Source organism: Podarcis tiliguerta, assembly GCF_965153285.1.
Source record: "Podarcis tiliguerta genome assembly, chromosome: 12".
Taxonomy (NCBI): Eukaryota; Metazoa; Chordata; class Lepidosauria; order Squamata; family Lacertidae; genus Podarcis; species Podarcis tiliguerta.
Genome location: NC_139545.1, coordinates 38,852,150 through 38,875,522, shown reverse-complemented (window position 1 = coordinate 38,875,522; position 23,373 = coordinate 38,852,150). Strand labels below are relative to the sequence as shown.

The following is a 23,373-nucleotide window of genomic DNA, read 5'->3' as shown; positions in this document are numbered from 1 at the left end:
CATAGGTCCATTCCATTCGGTGGGGAGGGAGTTGCATGGGAGGAAAAACCACACATATAAATTGTACTTATTCCATATGCATTCTATATGCATTCTTCCTCTAAAATAAGCATGTTTGCAGGCTTTTCAATTTCCCCCTAAAACACAAACTTTTGTGAACATTTTTGAACCAAAACCGCATTGCAAAATCCAACCAAGTGCATAATCCAATCGATAGCTACAATCTGATTGGCATCTAAGTCCAGGAATGAAAAATTAGGTTGGTTTGCTTCAAAACGTGGACCAAATGAATTTCTCCTCTGCCTCTACACCAGAGCCTTCGATTTTGACTGTGACAAATTTGGGTCACTCCCTTATGGGCAAAGCACACTTACGACACGTAAGAAAACAGGCAGGAAGATTAGAAGGGGGAAAATGTTTCCAAGTTTACCTTTGCTTTGCGAAACCGGTAGACCACGAGCATGCTTATGAAGTCCAGCAGCATACAGAGAGTTTGGAATGAGATGATAGCAAGCCGTAAATACTTGTCCTCCTGTGCATAGCAGGGAGTATCATCTGTGCAGTAAGAACATCCTTCCCTGCAGGGTAAGCAGCTGTAGATTTTCTCCGACATCTCGCCTCCAGAAAAATGGCTCTCTGCAACCTTTCCTAAAAGTATCAGATATAGGGAGGGCAGGAGAGAGAGAGAGAGAGATAAAATGGGGGGGGGGGGTGGAGGGGCCATTTGTTTGCCATGTTCCACCCTCCCATTTTTCTGAACCATATAAAGCTTTGAGACAAAGCTGCCATTTTGGAGGTAGTAGCAGAAGCCCGTCCTACGCTTGAGTAGGGCCCTGGCAGAGACACATGCCTGACTGGCATGTTCCCCCCCTCCTGGTTGATCATTTGGGAGCTTCAAAAGCTTTCTTCTGTCCAAACATCACACTGACCAATGCCAACAGACATCGGCACACTTACGGATCTGCAGAGTCTTTGCAGCTTGCGTAACAGACCTCAGCAACTCAGCATTTTGGCTAATCTATTTTATTTACTTATAAACACACACGGAGCACTGCAACATGGCTCCCTCTCTCTCTAGCATCAGACGGCAAAGAGAGAGAACAGAGGATAATAGTCCCACTTTACAGAACACAGTAACACAAACATCCTGTCTCTGTCACTTCCCACTCTGTGGAGTCAAAACATACACCATCATGTGAAAGACAACAATCCCATGACTCCAATCACAGAGCAGGAATTCTAACATCAGATACCTGTGGGAAACCAACAAGAAATGCCCAAGCAAAAGAGGCCTATCCCTCTGTCAACTTTTCCCTTTTCTTGCGAGGAATCCTATTCGGAAGAAGGGAATTTCCCTTTAAAAAAGGGAAACGTTGACAGCTATGATAAGGTCGCAAGGCTCACTATGGAAGTGTGCCAGCCCAGTTTGTGTGTGCCTGCCTAGACTGTCAGGGCTGGAGTCAGATGCAGGTCAGCACAAAGAAGCAGAGTTAGCTGTCAGTGACTGTTAGCTTCGAGCAAATGACATACAAACTCAGCTACACTTCCCAGTAGCTCTTGCCCCTATAGAGCACTTGCCAGAACTGAAGGGGCCTTCCACCTCTTCTGAGACTCCCTCTCTTCTGGATGTCTCCCTGGATTCTTCAGCAGCCTCTTCACACACACACACACACACACACTTCAGCCTCTAAGTCTGAACTGCTCCCTGTCATAGGATCCTCCTGCTCACTAAACCCCATCCCTCCAGTATCCAGCACCTCCTCCCAATCTTTCCCTTCTGACATCTCATCGGTGTCCCACCAGCAATCCCTGGACTCAGGGCCTTCCTCCTCTGGGATTTCCCTTGGGGGTTCCACGGCTGGCACCTTCCACCACTCCTGGCACTGGCCAACTGCAGGCTGGACTAGAATGATTGCTGGCTTAAAGATTTCCTAAATATTTGCCCTTCGCTTCCGATTCCTCACTCCTGTAGGAAATGCCTGACCCTACTGCCTACCTGCTGACGTCCATCTAGGCTGCAAGTATCCTTTCAAGACCCTGATTAAATTGGGCAGCGAGTTCCCTCTGCAGGCCTTGGCCTTGAACAGGACCATTTCCCTCTCCCTGCCCTCAGCTGGAGTCAGTTCTGCTACTGAGCCTTCTCTGGTCCTTCAAAAAGGAATGAACTGGGCTGTTTTTCTGGTGTTTTGCATCAGGAGCAGAGCCCCAAATGGAAATCCATCTGCCCTGCTATCTCAGCAACCCACTTCAGCCTCCCAGTTCTGCCTCGACCTACAACCGTGCAGCCTCACCGAAAGCAGAAGGGTGGCAAAGTTTTCAGTGGGAAAAGCATCTGGCCGGCAAAATCTTGATTATTAATGATGGTGAGCAAGCAAGAACACAGCTTGACTTTCAGGTTCCTTGCTGGGTTTGCAGAGCTGGCAGTTTAGATAAACAATCTTTTTAAAACTAATGTGCTGAGGAAATTTCACAGAGCGTCAGAGGCTGCACAAACAAACAAAAAAATCTCCACAAATTTCGCTCCGGCAACATTGCCTTCTAAAGTAGAAATGAAAAATGTGTGCATATATGAAAGGTAACAGCACTTCTGGCACCCTCTAACCCAGTTTCTTCCACTGAATCGCTGCTCCCCATCTGGGGAGCAACCGTGTAACTGTAGTAATTAAGCAAAATTCTGCTCAGTTAGCAGATAGCTAAGGCAAAACATGACCCACAGAGGCTGCAATCCAAAACATGCTTACCAGGCAGGAAGTCCTATTGAAACAGTGGTGCTGACATCTGAGATACACACACTTATAAATGGACCCACCTATTTTATTTATATTATATTATATTATATTATATTATATTATAATTATTTAAAATGCAGCAAGGCAGTGTATAATATTAAAAAACAGAATAGTATGATGGCGTGAATTTAAAAAAAAAACACTAATAAAGACTAGTTGGTAAAATAATTCTAAAAATCACATTCTATATTTCAAAGGCCTGTCAATGAAATATAGCTTTTAAAAGATGTCCATAAGAAGGCAGGGCCTGCCACACTCAAGACCTGGTCCCTGATAAAGGCTGCCAAACCTCAGGGGGCATGGAGGACCACCAAAACTGCCCCATCAGAAAATCCCAGTGATTGAGGTGGAGCATAAGGAATCGCGAAGTCCTTGCGGTACTTTGGGCCCAAGTTGTTAAGACAAATTAATCCTGCGCAAGCTTCTGCACTGATCCCAGCTTTATACATTTTGCCCTTATTTTGAATCTAGAGTCCCGCCATCCCTCCTCACAGCTGCGTTATCTTGCTCCAGGAACATTTTACATTCTAATACTTCTGTCCAGAGTCATCTCTCTCTTCTTGTCAGACTTCAGCAAAAAAAAAAAAGGAAACACCACCTCCCCAAAAGCTATGCAAACAGATCTCCAGGTCATGCAGTTTCTTTTGCAGCAACCATCAGCTTCTACCAGTTCCTCATCGTGCATTCATTTCCACAAAATCACCTCTTGGGTTCCCAGAGTAACAGCCCTTTTTATGTTGCAGTGGAGGCGACAGGCTACATTTTACATTTTGAATTAGTAGCTTTTCTTTCATCGTTTGACAACCTTCACCACTCTTGACACTAGCTGTCTCGCCCTTTGGTTTTGATAAGACACATATATTCCGTCTGGCAGGCTGAGAGTCACATCAAACAGCTACATCTCCAAGGATGAAGGGAATTTCTGAAGGTGTCACATTATGCCAAAGAGGGTTTTGCTTTAAAAAAAAAAGTCCTTAAATTTACTTGCATATACGTACTATTTAATCAATAGTACTTTGCTTAATTTAATTTTTTGTTTTTGTTTTTGATATGTGGGCCAATTGTTTTCAAGTGAGAAAACACTGAAAGTCTTTTTTTTAAAAAAAATCATTATTTGTTTACTAAATTTATATGCCAGCCCTCCTTCAAAGGGTGGCAGATATGTCAATATGTACTAAAACAGTAAAATTTAAACTTCTAAAAAGAGTTAAGAACTCCTGAAAGGAACCACCTACCCTCAAACTAATAATTTTGGGGTTGCCAGGCACAGGACTTTCAGCCATCAAATGCCTGGATAACGCTTTTAAATCTCTCTGTTTGCACCAGACCTTTAAATCCAGTGGCAAATGCTAATAAAGTTTATATCTATCTAAATCAAAGGAACCTCTAGTAAGCTAGAGCCATGCTACAGAATGCCACGTGTGAGGGAAAGCCTATGTGAATGACTGGCAATGCCATTTCCCCCTTGCCTGTAGGCTGCAACTACATATTACATTTATAAACATGGGTTCCCAAGAAGGTAATACAAACGTGGAAATGGAGGAAGCATTTGCAGCAGAGAACCGGAAGTAAAACCTCCTGCGCCTATTGATTCTTCCCTGGGTTTACTTCTGTTCCTGGAGCCCAGCTGGGTAACACAGAAAACATGGGATGGCTCAGAACCCCATGTCTTCATTGTAACATATGGTTCTGCCTTTAATCATTGCTGCAAGAGAATAGCAGTCATCGTGATGCCTTCTGTCCATGGCTAAAAAGTCAATGGGGAAAAGAACTGCATGTTGTCAGCTCTCTCAAAGTAATGTAGTTTCCCCTTCATCTTGCCATTTTTCCAGCTGCAAGAGTCAGGGGTCTGCACAGAAACTCAGAAATAGCAGAAAGCACTAGATAAACAGGCAATGTCTTTGAGCATTCAAGAACAGATGATCATCAATCTCCTCCACCAGACCGCCCAAACTCAATGCCATTCACTTACCTAGGGACTGACTCTACCCTAGCTAGTGGAACTGTAGCTAGATTATCCCATCAACATCTCCCTGCTAGAGGTCACTATGGCCTGCACTAACTATGGCATGCCAAGATTTAAAAAACTGGGTTCCAGGTCTGGGAATCCTGAGATAACCCCCACCAGAATTTTTCAGAGATTTATCACACTAGATCACATGGTAGACTTGAGTAGCCTTTCGATGTATAAAGCAGGCTTCCTCAACCACGGCCCTTCAGATGTTTTTGAGACTACAATTCCCAGCATCCCTGACCACTGGTCCTGCTAGCTTGGGATCATGGGAGTTATAGGCCAAAAAGATCTGGAGGGCCGAGGTTGAGGAAGCCTGATATAAAGGAAGGATAAAAACTGAACCCTGCATACCCCTCAAGACATACAGTGGTGCCTCGCAAGACGAAAAGAATCCGTTCCGCGAGTCTTTTCGTCTTGCGGTTTTTTCGTCTTGCGAAGCAAGCCCATTAGCGGATTAGCGCTATTAGCGCTATTGGCAGTTTAAGGGCTATTAAAGGCTATTAAAGGCTTAAGGATTAGCGGTTTAGCTGCTAAAAGGCTATTAGCAGCTTAGCGCTTCAGAAAAAGGGGTTGGGGAGCGGGGGGGGAAAACTCAAAAATTTTCGTCATTTTCGTCTTGCGAAGCAAGCCCATAGGGAAATTCATCTTGCGAAGTGCCTCTGAAAACGGAAAACCCTTTCGTCTTGCGGGTTTTCCGTCTTGCGAGGCATTCGTCTTGCGGGGCACCACTGTAATTCTAACCCAACTTTCCCAATCGTCAAAAATATTTGGCTAAGACACAGCAAGGACAGAAAGATGCTCTTGTACATTCGTTTGTGGGGCTAGAATTCCTTACCCCCAAACTTTCTTAGAAGCCAGAATTTCCTTTAATGTCCACAAGTCTGATTTATGTTAAATGCAATAGCAGAAGGTAATTCTGGCTGATCAAATTAAACTAATCATTGTACTAGCCATGATGGCTATGTTCTGCCTCCACTATTGGAGGCAATATGCTTCTGACTACCAGTTGCTGGAAATCACATGTGAACAGAGTGCTGTTGCACTCAGGTCCTGTCTGCTGGCTTCCCAGGGACATCTGGTTGGCCACAGTGAGAACAGGATAGTGGACTTGATGAGAGTCTGGCATGATACAGGAGGTTCCTCTTAGGTACTAGCAATGGGGAGTATAAACACCCTCTTCCAGGAAATGATGCAAGGTGAGAAGGGCTTAAACCCTTAAAGGTAAAGGGACCCCTGACCATTAGGTCCAGTCGTGGCTGACTCTGGGGTTGTGGCGCTCATCTCACTTTATTGGCCAAGGGAGCCGGCATACAGCTTCCGGGTCATGTGGCCAGCATGACTAAGCCGCTTCTGGTGAACCAAAGCAGCGCACGGAAACGCCGTTTACCTTCCTGCTGGAGCGGTACCTATTTATCTACTTGCACTTTGATGTGCTTTCGAACTGCTAGGTTGGCAGGAGCAGGGACCTGAGCAACGGGAGCTCACCCCGTCATGGGGATTCGAACTGCCAACCTTCTGCGTCCCAGAATAAACCCTTAAATGCAGAGCCAAAAAAACCCCCACCTGCACCTCAATTACCCAGAGCCTCCATTTGTTGCCTCCTGAAGTTATGCACACTGGAAAAACCAGCAGCTGGTTTATACAGATGTATAATAGAACAATGAAATTTCAAAAGGAAAATCAGCAAAACTAAAGCGCTTATAAATAGGGAACGCAGCACACTTCTGCTCTAATGATGATACCACAAATTGCTGCTGCCCAGCAGCAAAGGGGTTTTTAAGGGAGTGGGGGTGGGAATTATATTTATTTACAAATCAAATACACTTAAAAGTAGGTATGTTTTACAGGATTCTCCAGAGTATCACAGATGACAAACCACAGGGCTAAAATTCCTTAAGTGATTATATAATCCCTCCGTTGCAGACTATTGGGAATATACCGTATAGCCCTGACAAGGATAAAAAGGAACCCTGCATTATTAATACGCTCGCTCTCTCTCTCTCCCCATCTCTCTTTCAAACCAAAGCAAAGGCACTTACTGTGAAAGCCGTTCATTGAAAACAGTTTGGGACGATAGAATCCAGCCTTACAAACGCACTTGTAGGCTCCGAGTACAAATCCGTGGCCCTTCACTGGCACACACTGGAAGGAAGGAAGGAGAAAGGGAGAACATGAAAGAGGTACCCACTCACTTTCCCAGAGATGCTGAACATCTTCACCTTGAGCCTGACAATTCAGCAGGGGGCTTTCCTTTACAGAAAGCAAAACAGGGCTTTTTGCTTGTTTTTTAAGGCTCAAACAACAACTGCAATTTGTTTTAACTGTTTTTCGTTCTGAATTTTAAAATATTGCAACCCAAGCTGGAACCTGCTGGTGAAAGATAAGAGAATTAATGTAGCTGTGGCAGTGATAGTAGCAGTGGCAACAATAGGAGTGGGACTGAATGCCTTGGCCTCGCCTTCACTGTAGGTATTCAGAGTAGAAGTTGGACAGTCAGGGGGAAGATTGTAAATCCCTGCGCTGAGGGAAGTGGTCTAACTAGGCAACCTCCAAACACCCCTTCCAACTCCCACGTCCTGTGATTCTAGGCCAGGGCATCTTCACTGCACAAATATTTTGTATTAACATGGCACATCTGAACTGCATTAAAACAACAACATATGCAGGCTGGCATAAAAATAAAATTATTTAGAGTAAAAAACCAGGCAAGATAAACTTATTCCAGTCATTTAGATTTATCAGTATTAGCAGATCACCGGCCCACAATGTTACAATAAGCATCACAGCAGGCTCTAATTAGCATGCAGGCCATGAATATTTAACTGGAACAACATATCTATGCATATATATCTACTTGTGAAGTCACAGCCACCTGCGGATAATAGCTTTATGACACTTTCTGTGATCGTAGAGACAAAAATGAGGTAGTGAATCCCAGCACAGAAAATGGAGATTTACAGTAAAATGTTGAGTTGGACAACTGATCTCCAATTCTAGATAAACATGACCAAAAGGGAGCAATCTGAGGGCAGTCTAACTTTATACGTAATGGTAAAATGAAACAATATAATGGGATAACCCACATTCGCTGGTGTTCCACATTGACCAGGGACATACAACAACAACAACATCATCATCATCATCATCATCATCATCATCAGTGAATTGCTTCCCATGACGCATCTCAAAATGATTTACAGTGAAACAAAAGCATCTACAAAACAGTTATATATACAGTATTGGTCTAAATATAAGCCACACCCGAATATAAGCCACACCTTAAAATTGAAGGGGGGGGGGAAATACCCAAATATAACCTGCTCCCTTCCTCGCTGCTCCTGGCTGCATACTGGGTACGGAGGGAGGGAGCCGTGCTGTGTTGCTGGAGGCCTTTCCCCTTCCTTCCTCACTCTCTCCCTTCCTGGCCTTGGGGGAGAGGATGGGGGAATTATGCATGGGGCGGGCGCTGCTTTGCAGCGCTCCTGGCGCTGTTTGCCCCGCGCTCCTGGCTGCATACCATAAGGTTGCGAATATAAGCCACACTTTAACTTTCCACAGTCGGAATTTGGGGGGAAAGTGAGGCTTACATTCAGGCCAATACAGTATTAAACAGGTCAAAGAATTGCATATATTAAAAACACAGAGAGAGACTGATTAAAACAGCTACAGCACATACATGAAAAAAACTCAAATCCAATATAGACACCACTGTGATAAAGATCCCCCTTTGGAAGGCTTGTTGAAAGAGGAATGCATTTAACAGTTGATGGAAAGGTGATATACGATGGGAGAGAGCTCCATCATTGTCCCTACTCTCTCCTTATTTTGCATTTTGAAAATATTTTCAGGATGATTTTTAAACATTTAGTTAGTTTGAGCTGTGAGAATTACCATCCTTTGGGGCTCTGTTATCCTCCCCAAGTTTTCTACCAAAGCCAGAGCAAACTTTAAAGCTGTCAAAAGTAACCTTACAGTAACTCTTCCCCCTCCCAAAAACCCACTCCCAATTTCACAGCATATGCATAAATACTTATCCAAGCCTATTGGAAAAGCGATGAGGCATTTGCTGTGAGTAGATGGTATGACAAAATATGCAATTGCCACTTGCTGATAAACTCACTCAACAATGCAGACTCACCAGGGATGCAGTCAAACGTGACACCATTCTGGACTAGCGGATACCTTTTATTTCATTCCAGCCAAAATTTTCAAATCCTAGAAGCAATTTTGCATCTGTTGTGTGACTATAATGCTAGTCAGAAAATTTACCGAGCTCTGAACATAGTGCAATTGTAGGTGGATTAATTGTGTCCTATATTCTTGTATAAAATAATAAGAATCAAAATGGCCTCTAAGAAACTGTGAGATGCACATCCTCTATAGTATACACCAGGGAGAGATGGGCTAGTGCGCTTTGGGTGGAAAAAGCAATATATAAATACCCTATAATATACCATTTAGAAGTAGCCAGGCTCTCTTTTTTCTCCTCCGTTATCAATACTTATTTATTTAAATTTATATATACTGCCCATCATGCGAGCATCATAGGGTGGCCTTCCACAGAACCACAAAAATACATAACATAATAGCAAACACAACACACAGCCCGCCACCGCTCTTCTATGTATGTTTTAAAGCAAATATTTTCCAATATCATAAATCAGCGCCTCACAATGAGGAGGGCTCTTCACCTCTTCCCTATTCCCGAGCCTGCTCTTCTCTGGTTCCACTTGCGACCTGGCACTTGCACCCATTCCTAGAACCTGACTGATCCTTCTCTGAGGGCAGTTTTCTTCCCCCTTTTTCTTTTTTTCGACCTGAAGCCCTGAGGAGAGAGAGGAGAGCTGGGGTTCCTTCTCAGCCTTCGCCTGCCACAGCTGCGCTGGGCCTTAAATCTCTTTAACTCCAGGTGGACTGGCTCACCTCCAGGCTGCGCGCTGGAAACATGGCACTGCCATGTTCTAGACCACAAAGCAGAGATGCCTTCAAGGGCCCAATAGCAATGAGGCAGGCTCTTAATCAAAAAGCTTCCTGATGGGTTGTTGGGCTTGTCTAAACACGTTGCAGTTTCACAGCTTAAGGATCTCAGGCTGCCCAAATTTCACACATACACCCTATCAAGTCACCTCCTTATGAAAGAAAGGTCACACATGAAGACAAGCCTACAGATAGATTGTTGGTGGTTCAGCTTGGTTAACTTTAATCAATGTGATTCATCACTGCAAAGAGAGAAGAAAATGAATAATGGAATGCCAGGCATTCTGGGCAGGCTATTTTGTATTGTTAAAATTAATCAGCTTTCTGGCTACATATTCAAAGTACATACATGAGCTTGAAGGAAACAAATTATCAACTCATGGACCAATGATTAGTGATTAAATTATTTGGGGCAAGAAGCCTGACAATGCCATCTATGCATCCAGTGCTTCAAAAATAATATTTCCCCATTAACTTCAGCTGCTAGATTCTTCGACTGACATATTCAATTTAAAGCTGAGTTAAAAAGTTAAGGGGCATCCATCCAAACAGCCTGATTAAGCCTGCCAATTGCAACTTAACATCAGTAGTTTTCATGCAAACACATCCACTGTGCTAGTTTCAGCCTCCCCAACTGCCTGGGCTACTTCAGGAATAGAAATTGAATCTATCCAGAGAGGCAGCCTTGTTAATAATCCATTTCAGAAACAGTGAAGAATCTTATGACACCTTAAAAGCTAAGAGGCAGCAGTGTCCTGGACCACAGCAGGAGTTAGAGCTCAAATAAAGAGGGGAAAGAGCTGGCTGAGGAACAAGACTGAGTCCTTGAACTTGAGACCAAGACTAATGACCTGCACCTGAGGCTTTGTACCAGTGCCCCTACAGGCAGTTCCTCCTTAGCCTGAACCACCTGGAGAATGAAGTTCCATCATGCAAGACACCATTTGCTCACCAATACCTGTTCATTGGTGCAGATGACATACCAGGCAGGTAGAAAAGGAAAAGCACCCAATTTCTGGGCTATGGGTCAAAGGGCTTTCCTTTTAATGATATTCATTCCTCGGCAATGGTGGGTGGAACATAGGAAGGATGGTCAAGGCCTGGGAGAAGAGGAATTAATTAGAGCAGGGGTCGGCAAGGTTTACCTCGCCTGGGCCGGTTCAATCCAGCAGATCCCTCTGTGGGCCAGATTGTGCGTGTGCATCTGCAGAGACGCAGTTTCCAGAGTCGTGGGAGTTCCTGCACTGCGCCGGTTTAGTGCAGCACATGGGGACTCACTGAGCGGGCAGCTCGGTTTGGGGGCGGCTCGTGGGTTGGTTAAATGACCACAAGTGGCACACGGCCTTAGGTTGACGACCCCTGAATTAGAGCAACCTTCAACCAGTGGGTGACCTCCAGGTGTTTTCAATTGCAACAGCCAGCAGTAACAGCCAGCAGCAGGCAGAGCAAATGAGCCCAGTGATCTGTCCATGGTACTGTAAGTCTTGTCTCTGGCCTTCTTGACCATAGACACCTAGCCATCTCTGCTTGCAGATATCAAACTGAGTTCCACATTTTCTCAATTTTTCATTACTATCCCAGAGAGTGCGGGCTGGACCCCTCTGCCTTCAAGGTCATACTTGAGCTCCACTGGCTCAAAAAAGACAAGTGGAGGAAACAAAAACAAACCCATGAAATAGAGGCACGTCTGTAACATTTCTGCACAGAACCCAAGTATATTAGAGGTAACAAGAGAATGATCCATTCATAACAGCAGTCACTGTGGTAGCCCTGGCTACACAGTCCTAATTTAACATCTGTGATGGGAAAGAAACCCAGAGTTACAACCCAGAGTCACAATTAAGTAAGAACTAAGCAGAATCAAATCTATTGCTAAATTCTAATTCAGCAATTTCATATTATAGCTTCCTTTTGAAGCCTTTTCATTGAAATATGTTGGCTTTGAAGTCAGTAGCAGTATGTCCTGATTTATGGATGCTGGCACTTTTTATGACAGATTTGCGTCCATTTATTCTCTTACAGGGCTATTACTGGATCCAGTGTTATCAGCTATTTGTAATTAAATAAACCCCTGCTCATTCTCCAAAGTGGTATATGTCATCCCTTGCCAGCAATGCCCTTTTGCAGCCTGCACAGGGGAAGCAGGTCAGTCTCCACACATGAGTATAAATGGACACAAACTGGGAATCAAAAATGACAGCATTCTCATACACAAAACAGTGCCATCATCAGGAATTACAACAAATACAGTCAGGAAAATGATCTAAGGAAGAGGCAGAATTGCATTGGTTCAAACTTAATCATTTCAATCCTGCCACTGCATCTCTAAATAATGAGGAAGTGTACTGAAAGCCCCCTTCTAGATTAACAGCACTTTAAATGCATCATCATGTAATCATGTAGTTCAAGTGAATTTCAACTTGGAACACACACACAAAAGAAATCCTGAATAAAAATCAATACAGTAAGGTTTTCTTCCCTTCCTTCTAACTTACATCAGATAAATAGCATCATTCTCAAAGCTAAATACAATGTAAGGCAAAATATAGGCATAGAAACTGTCGCAGGTGTGCAGCTGCTATGGCTGGACCAGAATGGGCCTGGAAACCTGCCTCAGTTGTGGAGTTCAGTGGAGGAGGAGGAGGTGGAACGCAGAAATATGAATGTGAAGGTGGCCAGCAGAACAGGAATGGATGTGTATGGAACAAGGGATCAAATGATATGCTGGGCAGTTTACAACAGATTAAAACAATACAGCAAGAACTGAATGCAAAGCAAATTAGCCAGTTGAAATCAGATGCAGAAAAGCGTTTTCTCCCCACATTAAAAGATCAACAAATGAAGTAGCATTTGACTGGTGCCTAAATTTAAGGAGCTGCTGGGCAAACATGCTTCAGGAAGTTGTTTTGTAGCTGGGGGAGGGCATCATAAAAGGGCACTGTCCTTGGGTCACCTAACCTCTGAAGGCAGAGTAGCCTTGTGCCTTGCTTTACAGAATTCAATCCTCTACTGGAAGGGCCCCAGCCTGCATGGTCCAAGTCTGATTTTAAGGTAAAGAACAATAAGAAGGTCGAGAGGACCTAGGCAGTGAGCCATGGTTTGGCTAAGTACAATGGTACCTCAGGTTACAAACGCTTCAGCTTACAGACTCCACTAACCCAGAAATAGTACCTCGGGCTAAGAACTTTGCTTCAGGATGAGAACAGAAATTGTGTGGCGGCGGCATAGCAGTAGTGGGAGGCTCCATTAGCTAAAGTGGTACCTCAGGTTAAGAACAGTTTCAGGTTAAGAACGGACCTCCAGAACGAATTAAGTTCTTAACCCGAGGTACCACTGTATTGTGTGCTTATGAGGGCAGAAATTACAGGTGGCCTTTTAAAAGACAAGTCTGAAGCCACAAGAGAATAGTCAGGCTGGTGGGATGGAAGAGCAAGCAGAGACGAAACACTCCATACCTTTTTCTGTTCCAAGAATTCTTGCTTCCTCCCAATAACCTAGAAACCTAGTTTCCCCTATTATAAATGCTTATTTATTTTAGCCGTGCTACATAGCTTTGGCATTTGATATGCAGGCCTATTTTCTATGTCACCACAATAAAAAGCAGCCACAGGGGAGTTGGGCTGTGTGGACCAGCTTATCTAAGCTGGCTACCCCTCCAGGAAATGGTTGTTAGAGTCAACAAATGACAGTCCCTATTCCCATGGCCCTTAGGCTAAGGATGTGTTTAGATTTAAGGAGGATAAGGAACCCAGGGGGGAAGATTCTGGCATCTCTCACAAATCTCTAATTCTGTCCCTCTTTAAATAGCATTGGCTGGATCCAAGCAAGGCTAGCTGGAGTGGGCAGCAGGGCTAGCTCCAGGTAGGGGTGTTCTCTGGTGGACCCTCTCTTAAGAGAGGGTTCCTTAATGTTGGAAGAAGCCCCAGCTTTGACGAGCTTACCTGGTAAGAGCAACAATGGGAAACAGCTGTGTTCCAATTGGAACAAGCTGAGCCTGGAGACCACCATTTAAATTTCCCACAATGTTCCAAGGAACAGTGCTTTGAAACATGCCTGGTTGTGAACTAGAGCCAGGTATCAAAAGCATGTCACCCCGTTGCTAGCACACCTGCACTGTTTTTTTATTGGGAGATTTTTTTATTGCTTTAATTCTTGGAGAGGTTAATTACTTTTTAATTACTTTTTGTTAGCTTCCATCTGTTTATCCTCTTCATATCTACAATAATGCTGGAGAATGCTGATATCCAGATTTATTTATTTTTTAAATTTCACAGGTTGGAATTACATTTGCCCACTTCACCTTGAGGTTAACCACTTCACCTCTAAGATAAGAAAATTCCCTGAATGCCTGAAAACCATATATGAACACAATCAAGGGTCTTACATTTTGAATTTAGCTCACTGAAGAGAGAGAGAAATCTAGAAGAGCTTCCACAAAGAATGATCAAGTTGTGAACTGAACATAAATCATTATTCTACCCTTGAGTTAGCTAAACACTAGAGCAATGATTTTCAAACTTTCAGCCATCTGTGTTATTCTGTGGAGATTTGAGCCTTGCAATGGACACACTCCAGTGAAGTTTCTACCAGGCTGCCCAAACCAGAAATCAGGAACATAGCTCTTAACGCAAAGATGCATTTTGATGCAAAGTTCTTGACCCAATAGGAAACCATAGCTGTCAACTTACAGATTTGAAAATAAGGGACCAGCAGCCTCAAAAATAAGGGATGAGCAGCCAAAATAAGGGATTTTCCGGGCACAGGTATGTTCAACTTCTGAGTCCCTCTGAGCCAAAGGCAGAAAGCCCAGCCAGCAGCCAAAGAAAGCCTCAAGGAAAACCACCATCACCTCTCCGCTGGGAAGCACTGAGCAAAGGCAAGTCCCCAGGCAACGCAGCCGATTTGATCAGCACAAGGCATGCAAGCTCCACCCCCCAGTCGTTCTTAGACTTCTTATTGGGTGAGCAACGCAGCCAAGCAACACAGTTGGAGCCTCCCTCCTCCCTGGCCAGCAGGGAGGGAGGGAGAGGAGCTGCTTCCTTTGAAACCCGGGAAATTTAAGGGACATCATCAATAAGGGACAGCAGCGGGACACGGTGCTGAGATAAGGGACTGTTCCGCCAAATAAGGGACGCTTGACAGCTATGTAGGGAACTGAAGCAAGCTGAACCCTTATGAAGGCAAGCAAAGCCTGTAATGCATTAGGTTCCACCTCCTTGAAGGAAGCGCCTATATCCTTGTTTGATTCTGTATCCTTCTGTGAGGTGTAAGATGGGATGACTATCTATCTCGTAGCTCTCTATATTTTGCTGGATTATCCCTGGACACTGCCCATCCTGGCTGGGGTTGAAAGTCAACAGCAGCTGGAGACCCACAGGTTGACCATTCATGGTCTAAAGATGGAGGAACTGCTCTGAGGACTCATCCTTTGAAAATGAGGGTAGTGGTAGGGCTTGGGGGGCACAGAAGAAGGTACTCTCGGGGGGGGTATAGCCTGAATCTTATCCTTTTCTTTCTCAAAGCAACATGTGATCTGAAGGTCAGTGGCTATGCACTGTCAATAGCACTTCCATGTGGATTGATTTGTGCGCTAAAAAATACTAACATGTTGCAGGGAATTCTGGAGTACTCTAAGCTGGAACCTAGAGTTCTTGCAAGTTGCCATCTATTCTTCTTCAGTATTTCCTTTGTCCTGTGAAATTTGAGACTGGACCCTAGAATATAGGCAACACTACTCTGCAGCAGCACATTGCAGAAAATATATATATCAGTAACTCAGGCCAATCTGCTTATTAAGGACATTTGTGTCTGCTCTGTCCCAGCTCCCCTTCTTGTTTTTCTCACCCCTAGGAATACAGTATGAAAACCACTGGTCTAGGCAGAGTAAAATAAAAGCTAGGCTATATTGAAGCTATCCACTTCTGCAAAAAAGAAGTGATTCACAATCTTTTTATAGTAAGCTAAAGTACACATTATCCACCTGTGCCTGGGCCGTGTGTGAACAACCTCCACTTGGATTATTCCCAACGGTTCAAAAGAAGGAACATCTCTCCCATTCTTTAAATAGGAACCAACAAGACTAGTGATTTATTATTTTGATTCCAGCTCAGCTCTGGACTTTGGGGATGTCATTAACTCAGGGATCAGACAAAAACTCCTTTAAAACCATCAATGCCTTGTGGTGATAGCAACAGAACTTACCTGTTTTCTTATTCTCTGTGATGAAAACAAGCTACCATCTCCTCTAGCTACCTATCAAAAAGATGCTTCAATTCACTCATCACCTAGTTCCATTCTGTTCTATCTTAAGTGTCTTCACTTTGAATTTGATTGTGTGCTGCGGCCATTGGGAATCCATATGGCAAAGTGTCCGGACCTTGTCCAACTCAGATCCTGGAGGGACCCATTCAGATGAAGAAACCCACTCCAGCTAAAGACTAGGAGGAGTCCACAGCACCCAAAGGCATTCTGAAGAGCCCTGTATCATGGATGCTTCACCTGCCACAAATATGTGTGTTTTGTGGGAAATGATTTATAATGAATTGAAAAAAATGTTGAAAATAACTTTTGTTAAGAAACCAGAAGCTTTTCTTTTAGGAATACTGGGAGAAGAGGTGCCGAAAGACCAGAAAAAAACTATTCATGTATGCAACCACGGCTGCTTGAATGATATATGCCCAAAACTGGAAAGAGGAACTGGCTCCAAAAAAAAGAGACAACTGGCAATCAAAACTGATGGAATATGCAGAGATGGCGAAACTCGCTGGAAGTTTAAAAGATCAAGACGAGAGCCCTTTTTTTATTAGAATGGGGGGGGGGAATTATTGAATACATGAAAACAAATTGTAAACAATTAAACACCTTAGCAGGATTGACATAAACACGAGCAGTAAGGAATTAAAAGGCCACCCATATGCCCATGGGAATCCCACAAGCGTAATCTGTGGGCAAAGAGTGCTTTCTTGTGATTCCTACCAATAGATAATCAGCATACTGGCTCTGACAGTGGAGGCAGAACATAGCCATCATGGCTTGCAGTCGTTGATAGCCCACTTTTCCATGAATCTGTGTAATCCCATTTTAACGCCATCAAAGATGGTAGTCGTCACTGCCTCCTGTGGGAGCGGATTCCATCGCTCCTGAACTGTATGAAGAAGTACTTTCTTTTGTCTGTCCTAGATCTTCCATCACTCAGAGAGTTTACAACGTTCACATGCATTGCCACGTGCTTCATAATAGATTTATTCCTTCCCTCAAGGAAGATACTCAGAAGGATTTCTAAGGGCCAACCAGGAAACCACCTCACAAGGGGATAAGTGATGCATTTGCAAACCTCTTGATAAAATCTACAGTAGGAGAACAGATGAGAGAATGTTTCAAACTCTAAAGTGGTTCCAAGCACAGCACCTCTCCCTAAGGGAGCTCTGACAAATCTCCCATCCAGTATATTAGAGGGTCAAACCCAATCATCTGCCGGATTCTGCTTTTGGGGGCATTATATATATAGCACTTCTCAATCCCTCATTGTTGTCCCTCTGTCAGTTCCTAGTTCGTCAGCTTTAATCATTAATTCCACTGAGGCTGAGATTTTGTACTGCTTTATATTTTGTACTTTGCTTTGCTTTGTTTATTTAACTAAATGCATATACTGATTGATTGTAAGAAAACCTCTTACAAAACAGAAGTTTAATGGTAAGCTGTCTCTAATAATCCTTTGACTGATTGATTGATTGATTGACTGACTCATTGTTGTAGCCTGTCCTGGGAACACAGCTGATGCAAGATAGGCCAGAAATGGAAATAATAAAATAAAAATAAATTGTATGGGGAAAGTTCCCATTGGCACCAAAGGGAGCTTCTTCCCCTCACACCGGCAAGGCTAATTATAGCACAAGATCACAGCTGGAGAAGGAAAGATTAAGCCTGCCATTCCTATATGCTGCAGTCCTGATTAAAATAGCACACACACATACACAGAATGCCTAGTATTCCCAGTTGATGGATTGCAACCCCAAACTCACAGGCCATTAAATAGGTTAATTGCAGTAGATGCCAGTTCATCTCCATAGATAAATTCAGGTCTCTTGGAATGCAAACAGTGTAGGCTGCTTGGCAAAAGGAAAACCCAAATCCAAAATAATGTATGTTTCTGCACTTAACGTATAGATCTGTTCTCAGTCCCCATGTCTTCAACTCACAGATCCAAACGTATTGCATTCAGAGAAGAAAAACTGCCCACTAATGCATTATTTTTACTATAAGCACGAACACTGCTCTCTGGAGGCTGGAGTTGGAAAGTTTAGCTCCCTGGAAAGTCTCAGCAGCATTTCTGAACTCTGTGCAAAGTGCTATTAGGGCTTGTTCAAATATTAATCACGCCAATGTAGTTGTACAACATTTGACGGAGAGGGTGCCATTAGTGAATCATGATTTTCTGCCAAAAGGAGACTAAAACAGTATTAAGCACAGCAAAAAAAAATTAAAAGTTACTTTGGAATGAAAAGATCCTAGATATACGGTGCTTTAATTAATCTACCTCTCTCTACCCTAAGCTCTCAGAGAGCAAATAGTAACCTGTAATACCCATTCACAGCAGGGAAATATTCCCTCTATTTCCAATGTTCAGGGTGAGAGGGCCATTGCTGCAACAATGGCTAGCAGAAGCACCCATGCACAACAGGGAGTTATCAATAGGCTCAAGGAAACTCCAAGGTTTGCGGAGGTAAAAAAATATTTAGGGGGGAAAAAACCCTAAGGGGACACTCTCGAACTAGCCTGATGATGAGAAGCCATTGACTACTTAGGAACTGTTGGAGGAGAGATGCTAGTATCCTGAACAGTAGAAATCTATACTGGCATGTTTAAAGACTTATCTCATCAGTGAGAAGTTCCAATGTCAGCACCTCTGCCTGTTTGACTTCCATGGGATGAGAAATTACTAGCAACTAAAGACATTGCTGTAATATCTGGGCTTATTTCCAACTATACAAAGAAGAAATTGTTTAATTTCTATCCCTCTTTTTTCCCTCAAAGGAGCTCCTCACAACAACCCTGTGAGGTAGGTCAGGCTGAAAGGCAATGACTGGCCCAAGACCAGTGAGTTTCATGGCAGAGTGGGGATTTGAATCCAGGTCTACCAGGTCTACCACTATACCAGACTGTAGCGGTTTATCCAACCGCACAAAATTCAGATATTTTTGCAGACACACACACACAAAGATGAGGCTCACGGGGGACTTGTTTCTCATAGTTCAAGGACAAATTCCAACCACAAAAGGGCACTTAGGGGGAGGGGGGACAAAGTAGGTCCAGGGAGTGGGTGATGCCTTGGAAGAATCCAAATGGCCAGACAGAGAGGGCTGGAAGTCTTCCTTTGGCCCCAGACCTGAATTAAGAAAAACTGAATATGGATTCCACTCTTATTTGGTGTGTCCTTTCCCCACCCACCCCCGCTGAAAGGTTTCCACTGAAGTCATCAAGAAATGCATCCTCTGCTAGGACATCTAGGCCATTATTCCTGGCATTGATAGCAACAGTGATCAAAAGCTGGCATGGCTCATCAGAAATAGCTCCTGTGCTTCATTGCTCTCCTTCGGCATTCAATAATCATAAATCCCAACTTCCCCTTTTGAAATCCTTACCAGGCTGCTGATACAGAAAGCTCCATTTATCAGGTAATAAGGTGAGAGAAAGCGGAGGGTGGGAAGGAGTGGGGAGGGGGAGAGCCAGTCTGACTGTGCTGCATTTCATTCAACGCCTCCCCTGGTGAGCAGAATCCATAGCCGGGGTGGAGCTGACAACTGGAATTGTTGCTTTGTGTAACACTTTATTATCCATTTGCTCAGGCAAAGCCCTAGAAAAGAGTTAAAAGGCCACAGAGGACATTATATATACAGTGGTACCTCAGGTTAAGTACTTAATTCGTTCTGGAGGTCCGTTCTTAACCTGAAACTGTTCTTAACCTGAAGCACCACTTTAGCTAATGGGGCCTCCTGCTGCTGCCGCGCCGCCGGAGCACGATTTCTGTTCTTATCCTGAAGCAAAGTTCTTAACCTGAAGCACTATTTCTGGGTTAGCGGAGTCTGTAACCTAAAGCGTATGTAACCCGAGGTACCACTCTCTCTCTCTCTCTCTCTCTCTATACACACACACACACACACACACACACGCATACATATATTTCAGAGAAATGCAGTGAAGGATCTCAAGCAGCCATGAATCGAAAGGGATGCAGTGACCTGTAAACTACAACTAACCCAGAATGCAGCAGCTAGACTGGTGACTGGGAGTGGCTGCTAAAACCATATAACACTGGTCTTGAAAGACCTTCATTGGCTTCCAGTACATTTCCGAGCACGATTCAAAGTATTGGTGTTGACCTTTAATGCCCTAAACAGCCTCAGCCCAGTATACCTGAAGAAGCGTCTTCACCCCCCATCGTTCAGCTGACATAGAACTTTCAGAAGAAGCTGAGGGTTTCAATGACTGTTATTTTACATCCAAAGTGTGAGCAGGCAACAAGGTTGCCCCACTATTTCCTTCAAAACATGCAAAGAAATATATCAGGTAAAAAGAGAGATCATAGAATCATAGAGCTGTAGACCTGGAAGGGAACGTGAGGATCATCTAGTCCAACCTTCTGCAATGCAGGAATCTTTTGCCCAATGTGGGCAATCTTTTGCTCAAACTCATGACACTGAGATTACGAGTCTCAGGCTCTGTCTACTGAGCTCCCCCAGAAATAGCTCAACCTTCTTAAGCCTTCCCTGGGTAATTTTTTCTGCCAGGCAATAAATAATAGCATAGTGCTGGAAACACTCTTGCTCTCCAGAAATGATGAACTATTTGGATGACTTAGGCAGTGGGGCATCCAAGTAATAACAAACTGATACCAGAAGATTAAGTCCCCTCTCTACAAAAAGCAGAACAGGAGTGGCAGGGAGCACATCAGCTCTAAGAAACAAAAGAGGTGGTTGATTCGCTGCTCCTACAGCTCTGTTTTAACAACAGTTTTGTACTGGAAGAATTCACAAGTGTGGAAGCAGTTCCTTTGGCTCATGGGGAGTCCTTTACCCAAGGTATCCAGTGAAAATAGTGGGAGTAGTGGCAGCTGCTGGTTGTCTCCAAGTTGGCAGTATTGATACTGAATTTCACCAGCAGGTCAGTCCAGAGGGGGGAAAGTAGGCATGGCTGACTTCTAATACAAGTAAATGGGGCAAGCATATAATTGAGGACATTTGGACCACCCTGGTTCCAACTGGGTTTTACCATCACAACCTTCTCTAGGTTGGGTCTTTCTCTAGATTGGGTCTACCACCTACTAGCCATATCAGTCATTGTCTCAATAAAAGTTAAGGAAACCCACAGAGTGTTTTCCTTTTGAGATCCCATGCGCACTGAATTATATGTGGAAGAGAATCACAATTCCTCCTGGTCTTCCTTTTCACATAAATGAGCCTCCAAGAGGCAAACTGAGACCTAAGTCATGCATTATAAAAGGGATCCAGAACCTTTTCTAGCTGGAGGGCTTCTGGGAAATCTTCCAAGGGCCATGTGCTAGTGGGCGGGGTCAAAGGCAAAAGTGGGTGGAGCAACAAATATGGATTTTATGGCTAGTAGCCCCTGATAGCCTTTTTCTCCATGAATTTGTATAACCTTTTTTTGGAAAGCATCCAAGTTCGTGACCAACACTGCCTCCTGTGGGAATGTATCCTATAGTTGAACATATGTGTAACATGTATTTGTTTCTTGCTTTTCTACCCAAGCGTTCAATGTTGCTTATGTTTACCTCCTCTTCCCAAGCACTACACTATCCACAAACCATGCACCAGGCCTGGAAAATGCTGTTCTTGCCAACAGAAGAGTGTTGAACTAGGAGCATTCAAATCACCACTTAGCCATGAATCTCACTGGGTGACCTTGGGCCAGTCTCTCAGCCTAACCTACATCACAAGGTTATTATAAGGACAGACCAAGCAGAGGAAGAACCACATGCTCCTTGGAGGAAACACGAGCTAAAACATTGAACAAACACAGGACTGCCTGTGTTACTCAAACCGTGGTTCTGCTCTGAATCTGTCTCCGATAATCTGCGCTTGATAAGCCCAGAGATCTTCCCTCCTTGCCCACACCTGCCCCCCACGGTCCCCTCCCCTAGAGGATCAAGCTAACTGCCTTGTCACTCACTCGTGGATTACCATCTCCTTCCCTCTTATTAGCTATTTCGGTTGCTCTTCCTACAACTATATGGCTCAGAACATTTTCTCAATCTACTGGAGATAAAGCAGTAAGAGATAGCAGGGCAATCTCGTTGCCCAAAAAACTTGGGACTGACTCATCTCCATGAAAAGCAAGCTGCGTGAATCACACAGTCAGCGTGATGACTCAGAAGCAGAGCAAAGAGGTATCTGGCTGGAAATATAAAGGGTTGTGTTGTTGTTTTTTAAGTGCCCCACTGACAACCAAGGATACTGATTTAAAGAGGGGGTTTTCCACTTCTTAAAAAAGAAGACGACGACGACAATGGTTAAATAAATAAATAAATAAACACGGAGATGTGGTTTGGCTTTAACAGGGCAGAAGAAAAGGCCGATTAAACTGTGACTCACTGCACATCGCCCCTTAGTGGCCCAATTTGCTAGATTCAACGGAGCTAGCCCTCCTTTTGTTCTCTCATAAGTGAAATCACGGTGGGTTATTTTTATTCTAAAAGCTTGACTGTACAAGTGTAATGAACAGCCCGTGGCTGTTCATTATCTGCAGCCATCGCTGATGGAAAGGAAGAACAAAAGCAATTCCAGGTTGCTATTTCTGAGTGCACAGAGCTCGCCTGCCCTACCGTTAGACAAATGGGACACTTGGCCTGAGTGACAATCCTGGAGCTGAAGTCTGAGGGGGGGTATCTGTGGTGACAGCAGTAGAAGGGGTGGCAAGGATGTCATCTCTCAGCCTTATGTGGTGCAAAAGCAAAGGAGAGAGTGTGTGTCCACGGAAGAGACCTGTGTCCCCTCCTGCACAAAGCTACCTCACTGCCAAGTCTTCACGGCTGCCTCCAGACTGTTGCTATTTTGTGGGAGGGGTTCAAGATGCTCTTCAGGCAAAACTGTAAAGGGCTGTAAAATTGCATATGCAAAAGGCAAGCCCCCCCCCCCCCCACTGTCACTGTTTTCCAGCAGGGATTCAAATTCATACTGGGTATTTAGGTCTGCACAATAAAACCAAAGAGGGAGGGAGAGAAAAACTGAGAAAGATAAAGGAAGTGTGACAGATGGGGGAACAGTGCTTTTTTAGGGGTGGGGTACTGAAGTACCATCACATTTTTTTTAGATATTGAAAGTGTGGCACTGACTGTAACACTGTGAGGGAACTCACTTTTTTAAAAATACCGACTATTCAAAGTTTGGAAAGCAATGGGGAAATGCATTGAAAAGAGGAGAGACATGTGAAAATTCTGTGGTCAATAGCTGTGATTCCAGAATTGCAAGGGGTTAGACTAGAGTCCCTTCCAACTCTGTGGTTCTTCAGCTTTTTATTGTGAATTTCCCCCAATAAACACATTTTTGCAAGCAATTTCTACTAATATAGCACTGCATT

General features: G+C 43.9%; 1 protein-coding gene across 1 annotated transcript in view; it reads right to left on the bottom strand.

Annotated features, from left to right (window-relative positions):
• The window catches only part of GPR158 (G protein-coupled receptor 158), a 118,065-nt gene that overhangs the window by 50,847 nt on the left and 43,845 nt on the right, over positions 1–23,373 (bottom strand). Inside the window, exons 3-4 of the mRNA XM_083406123.1 lie at positions 6,843–6,945; positions 431–648 (exon numbers count right to left, since the gene is read on the bottom strand). Of these exons, the coding sequence (XP_083262249.1) occupies positions 431–648; positions 6,843–6,945 (321 nt within the window). The remainder of the gene's footprint in view (positions 1–430; positions 649–6,842; positions 6,946–23,373) is intronic.